The sequence below is a fragment of the Anneissia japonica genome, unplaced genomic scaffold (assembly GCF_011630105.1).
Source record: "Anneissia japonica isolate Jap-2015-1 unplaced genomic scaffold, ASM1163010v1 scaffold24_len2511860_cov200, whole genome shotgun sequence".
NCBI lineage: Eukaryota > Metazoa > Echinodermata > Crinoidea > Comatulida > Comatulidae > Anneissia > Anneissia japonica.
In genome coordinates this window covers 244,067-257,507 of record NW_022730786.1, presented here as the reverse complement: position 1 = coordinate 257,507, position 13,441 = coordinate 244,067, and the positions used below count along the sequence as shown (strand labels likewise).

General features: G+C 32.6%; 1 protein-coding gene across 1 annotated transcript in view; it reads left to right on the top strand.

Moving 5' to 3' along the window:
- The window catches only part of LOC117115061 (ataxin-7-like protein 1), a 32,347-nt gene that overhangs the window by 2,735 nt on the left and 16,171 nt on the right, over nt 1-13,441 (top strand). The window contains exon 3 of the mRNA XM_033258713.1: nt 5,485-5,589. Coding sequence (XP_033114604.1) covers nt 5,485-5,589 — 105 coding nt within the window. The remainder of the gene's footprint in view (nt 1-5,484; nt 5,590-13,441) is intronic.

Genomic DNA, 13,441 nt, shown 5'->3' with positions numbered 1-13,441 from the left:
GCCCCCTTCCTATATTTCAGACCATCAATTATGCTCCCAATCTGGTTGTCACTGACTTAAATTTGCTAGCTTAAATGTTATGGTGAGCACTCCTTTATGGTTGTTGCTTCAAACCTCTGGAGCTTTCCTGCTTCCAAAGAATCAATTTCCTTGCTAGTCATGAAACTCATCTCTTCTCATCCATCTAATTTTTTTCTTGTTATTTTTGATGTTTTGTTGTCTTTATTTTCCTCTTTACATTTATTCTGTGTTTTTTTTTACAGTACTTCTTTTCTGTTGGACATTACTATTTCCCCAGTGTTCCAAATGGTATATAAATTCCTGTATTATTTATTATTAATTATTGTTAATATTTTCTAGGGGGTGAATGCCCCAAAGAAAGCTTGCACCCCACTGGTAATATTCAAAGCAAAATTATGCTCAAGTAGTTTAAAATCACCTCATATCCCCTTATATTGCAAGATAGTTCCCCCTCTCTTAACCATCGAACTTTTACCTTAACCCTGTCAGCCCCCTTTAAGACTTCTAGATAGGCCACGGAGTTCCTCACAGATATTTTTTTTAATTTGTCATTCCAATTGTTTTTAATTTTTCTATCGGCAACATATATTTGTTTGAACCACAACATAAGAAAGTAGAATTTAGTATAATAAGGCTTGCCTAACCTGTTTAAAGTGTAATTTTTTAGCATTATCGCATAATCCATGGAAGTAAAAAAATTAATTAGCATTTAAAGCTGGGAGTAAAATTTGCAATGTTCACTTGAATATCAGCTTACATTCTGGTTTAGCTGGATAAATTCCCTTCTATAAAGTAATAGTTAAAATAAATGTAATATAAAATGGGTAATGAATGGGAGCACAAAATACTGATGTTAAGCAAAACAAAAAAGTGAATTTAAATATTCAATACTCCAGCTGTCTTCTGGGTAATAGAGATATATTTTCAACATTTGCCAGCTGGCAATCACAATTCTTTTTAGTCGAAATTTAGCTAAAAGTTTTACAATAAAGCAATGCACTCACTGCATCCAGCGGCCGACATGATTTTATGGAGAGCACAGTGCCATCGTTTTTAATGACGATCCATTCAGAATATAACCGACAATAGCAGATGGCCTTGTGTCGTCTATTAGCTTATAATTGTAAATTTTGCTTTAAAAATAGAGCCTTAAAATTGTAACAGTAGTCAACGCTCCTAGTTTTTTGCCAGAGCATCATGTAAGGTAATTAATTTAAATTTGTAGTTATTGTTCCCATCTTCGAGTTCCAGTCCTTAAAGCACAGTTAGGCTCACATATATGATGGCTTGCACATCCAACTGATTTGGGTGTTTTGCAACTAAACCTTGAGCATGCTGTCTATTTGTGCAACATTTTAGATGAGCATATTGTGAAACATAAAAGAAAATTAATAAGTAATATCAAGTTAAGTCCACTATGGAAATGTGAGAGCCTGGGGCAATCTAAATGCATATCATATCATATTTAATTAATCAGTCTATTTATACTTTTGAATTACAGGGTGTTTGAATCTTCCAAGAATGAGGCCAACAAATAACTGCTTATTAACATTTTTAATAATTTCTCTTCCTTTCCTAAGAAACATTAGCTTAAAGATTACCTAAATTGTACATGAGTTCCTGTTATTACAACAAAGAAGGAGTGACCAATGAGAGGGTGGTTTTCCATTTGGTGTATTCATTTGGACCAATGGCATCTAAGAAAACTTTAGAATATTTTACTGTACTTAATTTACATGTGAAATTATTAAATAGACCCCATAGGCCTCCGCCAGAAATTATGATTCGTTTTGGACAGCTTTGCCCTTCCCCTGAATGAATATTTTAATTATTTATTTATTTTTTTTTAGAACCTGAATTTATATAATAATAATAATAATAATAATTATAATAATAATAATAATAATAATATGGCATCTTGTAAGGCGCACGTATCCATCTCGGAGAGCTGCTCACGGCGCCATTTTCAGTTGCAAAAAGAAATGGCCTTTTCATTTTATTCATTTTTTATATAAATTTTCTTTTTATTTATTTATTTTTTATTTTTGTTTAAAAAATACTTAAATATACATTAATTGCGCCTATCACAATCCGTAGATTAAACAAGGCAATTATACAAGGCACTGACAACATATTTCCCTGATTGTGGGATACTGAGTTGGCTGCAACTTTCTCTGGTCCCTGGGGAGTATCCCTGGTCACTGCTGCTTGTACGTGCACGACCCATTCATTCAGTGTCATACCATCCTACCAGGTACCCATTTTTACTCCTGGGTGGAGAGAGGCAAACGTAAGTATAGTGCCTTGCCTAAGGACACAAGCAATGCGACAAGCGTCGGTCTCGAACCCCCGATTTCACAATCAGAAGTCCAACACCTTACACGCTACGCCATACACTCCTATTATGAATACTCTGGAGCCAGTACTGATTCCTGAATATAAAATATTAATTTTATTACTAAAGTAAAATGTATTGTCTCATACAAAATACCAAAAAAGTCATAACAAATCATTTTTGAAATAAACTTGCCCATTTTGAAGTAATATTAATATTATCAACTTGAACATAGAAATTAGTGTATTTAAAATTGTTTATATTCATAATTTTACAGCAAAAAATTATACAGTAGATACACTTCCAGTCACTGGAAGTGTTATATTATTTTTATAATTTTCCAGCTTAAAAATCAGGGTACACAGTTTTAACTTCAGTAGTTTCTATGCTCAAGTGTATAATTTGTATGTTACTGCAAAATTAACCAGTTAATTTGAAAAATATTTTTATGATTTTTTGTCATTTTCAAGGAACAATACATCTTTAATAAAAAAATTTTCCTAGATTATTTCTATATAGGATTGCCTTTTTTAGCTATACAGTTTCATAATTAGTAGCATTTGGCAAACGTTACAGATCCTGGAAGGATATGTCTCTCAAAAATTTGTTTACACTTGTATTTCTTACTGGTTGCAACATCATTTTCTTATCTTATGAGAAGACTTTTTATAAGTGATGCATTAACCTATCTGTATTTTAAGTACCTCTTTAGCTTGTCTTTTTGTTAGCCTGCCTTCACTTTGTTAGCTCCTTAATGTGTGTTGTCTTGCTGTCGTCTACCTTTCTTTGATTAGCTTTTTACCCTGCAGCTTTTTTTTTAGTAATATTATTATTTTGATGTTTTTGCATCAGGAAATTACATAGGAGTGATGTTTTGCCCTACAAGTGCTCGTTGGTCTAGCAGTTATGACACCAGGCTAATAATCTAGAGGTCATGGGTTCGATTCTCACCAGAATCACTTGCGAGATTTTTTGGGAAAGTATTTGGGAATGTACTAAGTATTTTAGTACTATAGCATGTCAGGTAGGGCAAAGAATCACTCCTAATAATATTGTAGCAATTTTTAAAGCGATATCTAAAGGCCATAGTGATTTTTTAAATAAAGCAATTTGAAGTCGATTGTTTAATGAGAATTAGTAGTGCATTCCAAAGAAAAAGAATGATCTATATCCCATAGTTTTAGTGTTAGTGCGAGTAACTGAAAGTAAATAAAAATCAGATGACCTAATTTACAGGTGGGCAAAGTGTGGCCTAAGTAAATAAAAATCAGATGACCTAAGGAACAGGTGGTCAAAGTGTGGCCCACAGGCCACATGCAGCATGGTGGAATCTTGTTGCTGCCTGTGAAAATTATATGTGTTACCTACCTACCTACCATCTTTTGGCTAGAAAACTCCTTGTTACCCTTGCCAAATGCCAAACATCCATAAAAAGTAACATTAAAATCTGAACGTAAAGCGGTTTTCGGTGTATAAGGTTTTTACAAGCGTATGGGAATCATCAAATTTGCTGTCCTTAGTGTCAGCTTGGCCCTCCAACCCATTTTTATCCCCGGATGTGTTTACAAATAATAATAGATAATAATAATTTAAAAGATTTTGTATCATATCCAAATGCAGACAATTTGCAAATGTAAATCTTGCAAAATTTTGTATTTTATGAAATTTCTAATTTTTTACAGTGACTGATGCATTAACAAGCAAAAATGAAATTTTATTCTTATTTTAAATTATCAGCAGGTTTGCAAAACAAGGTTTAATAAAGTATCAGAAAAATTTAATTTGAATTGAAACTGTAAAATTTCTGATTGATTTCAGATGCATTATTTTGAAGAAAAGGAAATTGACTGTCACCTAGTCCACCCAGGGGTGCCTGTATCGTCACTGCATCTGACGACATCTTCTAATTGAATTAATATATTAACGATGTGTCAGAAAAAAATGATACACAATAATAATGAATTTTATAAAAGTCTATATCATTTACAAAAAAAATCATTAATCATAAAATTTCACATGACAACATATAAAATGATGATTGGTCAATTCCCTAAGGGAGTGATTAGATGATTGTATGAAAATTTCCCGTCTGTTGAGGTATTAACCGAAACATTAAAATTCAATACTGTGGTACTTTTTAATATTATAGGCAATACTTTTTTTAAACCCTTTCTAGTGGAAAAATTTCAAAGAAAAATAATTTTTTCAATCATCAATATAGTTTCATAAGGAGTGATGTTTTGCCCTACCTGACGTGTTACAGTACCGAATACTCAGTACATTACTAAATAATTACGGTGGAAAACGAACCCACGACCTTCAGATAACTAACCTGGTGTCATAACCACTAGACTGTCGAGCTTGCGCTTAGTGACTAGTGTTGAACCCGATCTGCTTGTGCAGACAATTAGCCAAATAATTTTGCCTTGAGGATCTAGGCAGTGAAAGAAATACAAATGAAATTGTATTGCCGAATGAGTAGGTGTTAGTATGAGGTAATTCAGTAATGGAGGGTGCCTTTTAGGCTTAAGATTCTTTTGCGCAGTTGTAAAGAATGTGATGTTGAGATGTAAACAGTACAGTAGTCAGATTGATACTTGTCTAATATTTATATATTTGAGGAAGAAATTAAGTTTTCTTATTTTTGTCGCCGTAGTGATTACATTAACGGGCCAAAAATAACTTGTATAACTTATTTTTATTCAAAATCATTATTGGCAGGCAGCAGTTTGCAGAGAAGTTATAAAAAATCTTGTCTTAGTAACTAGTTTTCAACAAAGCAATTAATGTTTTAATTAGATATTTTATGTTGATACCTATTTACATACAGTTGAGATTGCCTAATTCGACTTTGCCTAAGTTTTTGAGTCGATGTTATTTTACATGTCAAATTGTTGTGTTTTCCATTAACTGAAGATCTGTAAGTCAAATTTTATCTTAGTCGAACAATTTTTCAATGCCATTTTGGATTCGATTTAGGCAAGTTCAACTAGTTTTTGTTTTTTGCTTTCAGGTATCTTCCTTAAAATGTTATTCTCTGATAGTTTGGAATATAGACTGTTGTACTTTAATTTATTCTATTATTTTAAACGATCAATCATTATTTGTCCTTAAGTGCTTTTTCTCAGATTTTGCACTATTTGGAATATGTCCAACGCAAGATCAGTTCTACCTGGTGGTGTGTGAACAGTGTGGTCAGGTGGTCAAGCCACAGGGCCTCAAAAATCATATAGGTAAGTAATTTATTTTCATAGTTTTGTTTTTAGTTTGTTTTTTCGAAAAACAATTTTCACAAAATTGTGTTTTGAAAAAACCACAAATTTAAAACAATGCTAACCATAAATAAACATTTATACATTAAAAAAGTGCTGGGATCAGATAATGCGGTATACGCTAGACTGGCATCCATAAGATATGCTGATTCCAAAATTATCTAATACTTTCTATTGGATGGAAAAATAATCCATGTACCGCAGAAAAATAATGATGCTGACCCTGAAATTCATAAGGGTATTTGAGGAAAACCAGAATCCATGGAAAGCCTAGGTGGCATGTTTTGGTCTAGGGCAAGAACTCTTTTGGGGAGTCAAGGGCTAAGCCCCCTTGTTCTGAAGTGCTCCAGCATATAATGAATTTAATCTGATGATAGTTTTTTTTTAGCAATTGGAGGGGTTGATTTGGATTATCGTAGGTGGTTCTTCTCACACAGTAAGCAGCGGTAGTGCCAGAAATTTGCCGACAAGCGACAATGAAGCCCCGGTCGACGGCCTGGAATAAAAAAAATCCCTGTTAGGATTCATGGCGAGAGTTTTTTATGGGTTTGGTCCTAAACATGCTTTTAGACCGCAATATTAGGGATTGGCAATCAAAATAATGTTATTTTCATAGCTAAATTATTTTTCTAAATTTTTGGTCCGACAACCAGTTTGTTCGTCTGACGACAGTGGGTCCAGGCCTGTCTGACGGGAGGCAAATGCCCTCCATGCCCCCGCTGGTGCTACCACTGACAGTAAGGTGGTTTGGCCAAAGGTTTTAGGCTATTTGCATCTAAAATTATGTACTTTTGTAAGTTATTAGCTTTATGAATACAGTTAAGCTTGCATAAGTTGACTTCGCCCACTCAAATAATAATAAGTCCATATTATTTTACATGTCAAATTGTTTTTTTTCCATTAATTAAAGATATGCAAGTTGAATTTTATCCAAGTTGAACAATTTTTCAATGCCATTTTGGATTTGACTTACGAAAGTTCAACTGTATATTTATTGCCCATTAACACATAAATATAATAGTTCTAATATGTTTTGTGTGGATATTATTTTCAAAGCAGAAAATGTAAGGATTTATTTTCACAAAAATCTAATTTTGGTAATGTAGCAATTAAAATTGTTGATGATTTTCCTACATTTGTTATTCAGATAAGATTATCAGTTAATCCTTAAACTATAAGCAATAAGGATATAGTTGCACAATCGATAGTTGGTAAGGATACAGTAGCTACCAAAACTCGTAGACAACTTCCTAAATCATTGGTGTTGCCATGTAAACTATTGTGTTAACTATTACTCTATATCAGTCTTTGAGCATTAGTATGTAATTACAGTATGAGTAATCCAGGGATTTTCCCAGGGGTTTTTTTTTTTCTATATCCGATAGATTGATATTATAAATGTAACTATTTTTTTACAACTGATAATAAATTACATTTGTAATTCACATTTAAATCATATTTTCTCTTGGGATAACAACATTAAATACTTTGATGTAATGAATTAGAATGTTTTGATTTGAGTTAGATAATCATCATCATCATCATTACTGTTTTCATAATCATCATCAATATCATCGTCATCATCATCACTACCACCACCATCATTATATCATCATATCATCATTATTTCATCATATCATCATCATCGTCATCATCATCATCATCTTTTTTGCTAAAGAAAAATATCATTTTCAGTTGAAAAATTTTCCTTCTTACATCAGAACCTGAACTAAATTAGTCAAGATGTTTTGCTCACAAGTCTAAACTACCCCCTCTATAGTTCATTAGTGAGAAAAAACAAGAAATGATATTCACGTAAATCTGTTTAGCTACTGCTGGAATTGATGCCTTTTGCAAGTAGCTGTGGAGAATTATCTGTTAACAAAATTGATTGCGGTTCTAGAGTTGTTGGATGCTTTTGCCACTTAAATCAATACATTTGATATTATTGTTGAGGGTTGATCATCTCTGATATATGATACTCCTGCTACGCTGTTTAGCAGATCAATTTAATGTGCTGGTTTAACATGATGGACAACGTTTCAGCTCTTGTTGGTTTATATGCACTAGGTGTTGAGTTAACATACTGGCTACTGGCAGCTTGCCTAATGTATTGGGTGAGGATTGTTGTTTAACCACAGCTATACTCTCTAATTGATTAGTTTAATAAATATTGTTAGGCTAAAAAAAAAACATAACTGAATAGAGCAATAGTAAGTAGTTTTATGTGTCTATATCAGTAATGGAATTTTTTATTATTGTTATCATTATACTCTTCATGATCATCAGCAGACTTGCTTACTTTATTCACAACAGATATTTATTTGTAAAAATCCTACCTACCCTAAAAAAAAAATGGCAAAGAATGCATTTCTGGACATGTAGGAAACTATTCCCAGGGAGACTTCCTCAGACTCTGCTAGGAGGTTCCCGGACCTTCTTCCCCAAATGTGTGCGAGTTTTCAGAATCAAAGTCTCATGCCTGCAAATTCATATACTGTAACTTTGAATCGCTAATATTTCTGAAAGTATTTACAAAAGTGTGCTGAGCTATAAACCTTACCCTGGGCTTATACCCAGGAAAACTCTATGTGGAAAACTGGGTGTAAAGTAGGGGTGGGCTTATGCACAAAGTAGGCTTATGCATGAGGAACTACGGTACGATAAATTTGTAAATTATGAAAACAACCTGTTGATGTATTAGTACAGGAAGTTAAGGTAGTTGGCATTACTATGGCTTGTTGGTTACTATGACATGTCAGGAAAAATCAACGCACTCATTTGAGCCACTTCAGCAGTTGGCTTACACAGTTTCCCATTCTTTTGTGACAAATTGTAACTGTCAAAATGCATTGAAATATAGAAAAAATTAATGGCTGCATAATGAGTTTGCTCAGTCTGATATACTGGATGTAGGCACTGTGTGTGCGCTGAATCGTGAAGATCTCTTGGTCCATCTTCCTTGTATTTCAGCTGGATGGCTGAAGTGCAAGTTATGATAGCGCACCGGAAAAGAGTAGGGGATTGTCTCTTCAAGTGTACTTATATTGCCCAATATTGCACTGCGCAAGACAGTATGATGATAGAAAAAAAATAGGAAATCTATTGGACTGTAAACCGTAGGCCCAGTGTATACAATGGCTCGTGTGCACTATTAAGAACCCAGTACATCCTTCGAGACGAGTAGGGGGTTACCCCGGTGTACTGGAACAGACAGCCCCTATGGTGGACGATGAGAGTTGCTCTGGGTAGCACAGACACGAAGGGACCCTTACTTAGGTGCGAAAAAAGTCATTGGTCGGGTTCCTAGTCCACATTTTCAAACTACACTATTATTATTATTATTATTATTGCCCTCTACGGAAGTATGTGGAAAACAGATACGCAAACTGTATGCGGTGCAGTACTGGGTATTAAAGTGCATACAAATGACAGCAGGCATCCTACACTAGGGAGTGACGTATCTACAAACAAGATTACGCACTCTTGTTCTGTTTACACTATATTAATCATCAGAAGGTTATTGACAGTCACATTACCATAGGTTCATAATATTGATCATCAGGTGGTTATTGGTCAGACAAATAGCTTAAGGTATATCAGAACATCATTGATCATCAATCAGGTGTTTTAATTTTGGTTAGTCACATCACTATACACTTAACTTTCATAATATTGATCTTCAGGTGGTTATTAGTCAGACAAATGGCTTAAGGTTTAAATTCAGAACATCATTGATCATCAGGTGGTTTAATTTTGGTTAGTCACATCACTATGCACTTAGCTTTCACAATATTGATCTTCAGGTGGTTATTAGTCAGACAAATTGACTTAAGGTGTATATTTGGAACATATTGATCATCAGGTGGTTTAATTTTGGTCAATTAACAATGTTACAAAGCTATACATACGTTCAGTCACATGACTAAGGTCTTAATTGATCATCAGGTGGTTTAATGTGCTGTGACATCACTAGGCTTGGATTTACCATGAAGCAGGTTGCTAGTTGGTCACATGAAAGATGTACAGTAAGTACATAAATCTGAGCTGTTAATGCAGGAGTGCTATAACCTAGATGCTTACCTTGGCAATGTTTCGAGAATCTACTTGCTCTTGACATAGTTAGACACTCTTGGAACAGGTGTTATTGCAGCTTTTAGGTTAAGCCCCTGCTTTAGAGTAGTTGTGTACTTCGATTGTCAGAAACTAACAAGAAAGGATCCTTTCGAAAATCGAAAGTTGTAAAAAGGAGTTTGTTGTCTGAGTAAATTCTGTAAAATGTGTAGTAATATGTACTACAAGTCAAACACTTTTACATAACTACTATATCTAAAGTATATAAGAAGATATAAATATGCTCAGTAGGGTCTGCAATTTAGATTTAAAAAAAACAAAGAATTTTTGCCCACTAAACACTAGTTTTAGATTTCTCTGTCAGGTGTTGACACTTTCTTTATAAAACCACATACTTCATATCCACTACTACCTCATAATGTCTCATTCCTTTTGCATGGGTGATTTCCTCAGTTACGAGAATATGATGGTGATCAGCGATAAAGTGTCACTACAGTATTCAACCGGTAATATGGTTATTACAACTAATGACTTCAGATGTCAGATTTGTTCAAAAGGTGGTTTCATTCTTTTAGTTGGTTCGCTTTTAAATAATTCATCCATCCATGTCTTCTTAAAATCAATTTTGTAACTTTTGGTTGGCTGTCATACTTTAAAAAAAAAAAAGCATTTGGATTTATTCCTGTTCCATAAGTTCAATTAAGACTATGGACGCATAATTATACGTCAAGATTGTGATGTCACTATAGTGATATGACAAGGCAGCCCATGCATAACAAGTCTGTTTAACTGCATCATTTTGTTCCATGGATACATTTTTATTTGTTACTTGCATTGAATCCTTTGTGACTATAGATCATTAATAATTTTGACCTTTAAACATTCATGAGATTCTAATTAAAAACTTTCAACGATGATGTTCAGCCAGTAAGTAAATTATGACTTTCCTGGATTCTTGTATTTTTTAATTGCATTTGGTGGACAGTCTGTAGATCAACAAATAGATAATGATGGAAAAAAAAGACATTTTTTCAATTCCAGAAAAAAAATGCTTTTAAGTAGAGTCAACCAGTTATATTAAGGAAAGACAAATCTTTTGAACATTTAACAATAATACAATTTAAACTTTTATCCATTTTTAAAAATTCCTTTCTTTACCTTGTATATTTAAGTAAGTTATTAGCTTTCAGTTAAACATTAAAATGGAAAAATATTTGCTGACAATTAAATTTTTAAAAGTAAAATGCAGTACATTAAATCAATATTTTTTGCCAAAAGACGCTCAATCCAAACATGATTTAGACTATGTGAATTTGACTGAATTTTGTTTTTTGGCATTGCATACAGCAAGTTGCAAGCTATTAAAAACATTTTTATTGAAAAAAAAAGGCCATCCCATAGTTTCCATTCTATAATTGGCCAATTTATATCTTGCTGTTGAATGCAAAGGGAATAAAAACAAAACATTGCTCATGTGCGGGTACTAATATATCCTACCGTAATGTACTTTTAAACAGCTTTTATTACCATGCAAAGGCCATTGGGGCTTACCTCTTATGGCAGACTTCAGTACGCTATAATAATAATAATTTGATAATCATCAATACCACATTTGCACAGGCCTCACTTTACATTATTAACCCGGTCATTGCAACAATTGCCTATGGAGCACACATACTAAGCCCTGTGTGAGCATCCATTATGATGCAGAGCATCTGTGATCTGCATGTTGTCAATGTCATTGAAATTTTACCAGGTACCCAATAATATATGTCTGTAATTTTCTGGACTGGTAATAATATTGCAACAAATTCATTTGGCCCACTGTGTACATAGCAATTGTCACTCATTATATTGAGACTGCTGTATGTACCCTGGGTCAATTTATATTTTTTAAATTTAAATTTATTCTGTATGAACAATTTTTGTCTATCATAGTTAAGGCATTTTTCATGCTGACATATTTTGTAATAATAATTTAATGTATTTTATTGTTGCATTACATTAGTATAATTTTCATGTTATTTATAATAGTTGAATATATTTTATTATTGTATTCATTAGTATAATTTCCTTGTTATTGTAAATATATAGTATTTTATAGCCATTTTGATCAATACTCTTTAGTCTAAAAGGAGAGCTACTTAAGGAAATGTATGTAACATACATTTGTGGTTTTATTATTTTGGTGGTTAGTACTATAGTCACTGTAAAATTATGTTTAATTAGTCATTCAGTAAGCCGTGTCTTGGATTTTAATGTTTATTTTCAATTTTTTTTAGCTTTTCATTATTAAATCAATTAGTTAATAGACAATTAGTATCCACTGAAGTATGAGTCATTGAATTAATATTAATAAAATATTGAATTAATAAATTCATATTTTTTAGTTGGCCAATGATTTTAATATTCTTGTGCTATGCAACATTGTTTTTTATAGTTAAGGTGAAAGTTTTTATACCTTGTTTAGTGAACCCACCGGCTGCTAATAATGATGATTTGAAATAAAAATAAAATTTTATTTTTGGACAATTAGCGCATCCACCGCAGTGAAAAAAAAAGAAAAAATTTTATCTTTATTTTTATTACACCTGCTGCTGCCTTCAAAATATGATATGTACAGTATATTTCTTCCTAATTATGTAAATTTAAAGCATTTAACGATCCCATTACTACACTGTTTACATTCACATATAAAATTTATTATTTTCTCCTCTGTCTGGATGTTTTTGGCAAAACTATATGCTAAATAAAAAAAACAAATTTTACTTTTATTTTGTTTTCCACCCTCCTGTGACAATTTAAAAAAAATAAGTTCACAAAAGAGCAAGGTTTAAAAAAGTCTTGCCTACTAGGATACACAATTTAAAAAAAAAAGATCTATCTACAAACAACAGAGATAAAAACCTCTAACAAATTAAAAAGAAAGAAATTTCTAACATAACAGATGTAGAGTAGCTCATGTATACTCATGCAGTTCCATCTTCCATAAAACTTGGATACATATTATTTTCAGTTTATTTGAAGAAATTTCAAATTCACAGATTATCACTGACACTGTAATTCCCCATTTTGCACTTTAATATTCTAAGGTAGTGTAGTTGATTTGTAAATGACAAGTTTGTATTTGTCTTGTGAAATATATCTTGAATTATTCCCTGCTAGGTACATTTGATTCTGACTTAAGGCACTTAATCTAGATTTAGCTCTCATCAGCCACCATATGCCTGCCAAATGAGTTCTTTGTGGGTAATGAATGTTCCTCTGTTGAATTGATAGGCCTCTGGGAATAGAGGTGGTTAATTTTTTTTTCATTATTGCTTTTGTGTCCATGGGCAAAGGTGATCATTAAAGGATATTTTAAGATTTGTGATTCTGAAATATCTTGCGTAAAGAAAAATTGAACATTTGATTGGCTAATTGAAATGACTGTAATTGCTTAGATGAAGAGCAACAGATCGTTTTCAATATCCTGACTTGCGAAGGGGAGCAATCTTTAAACCTCTGATTTATGCTTAACCCTTGTCATGCTGAAAATCGCTGGTGCGTGACATTCTAGCATGCCAAATTACTTTTACAAAACTACATAATTACACAGCAGAAATTAGTATCTCTCTTTAAATGGAATTTTTACATATTTCTTGAACTCTAACCAAAAAAACTATTTATAAAAAAATAATCTTCATAGCACATATATTTATATGTGATACTGGTTTGTAAAAAAAAATTGTTTTACAAT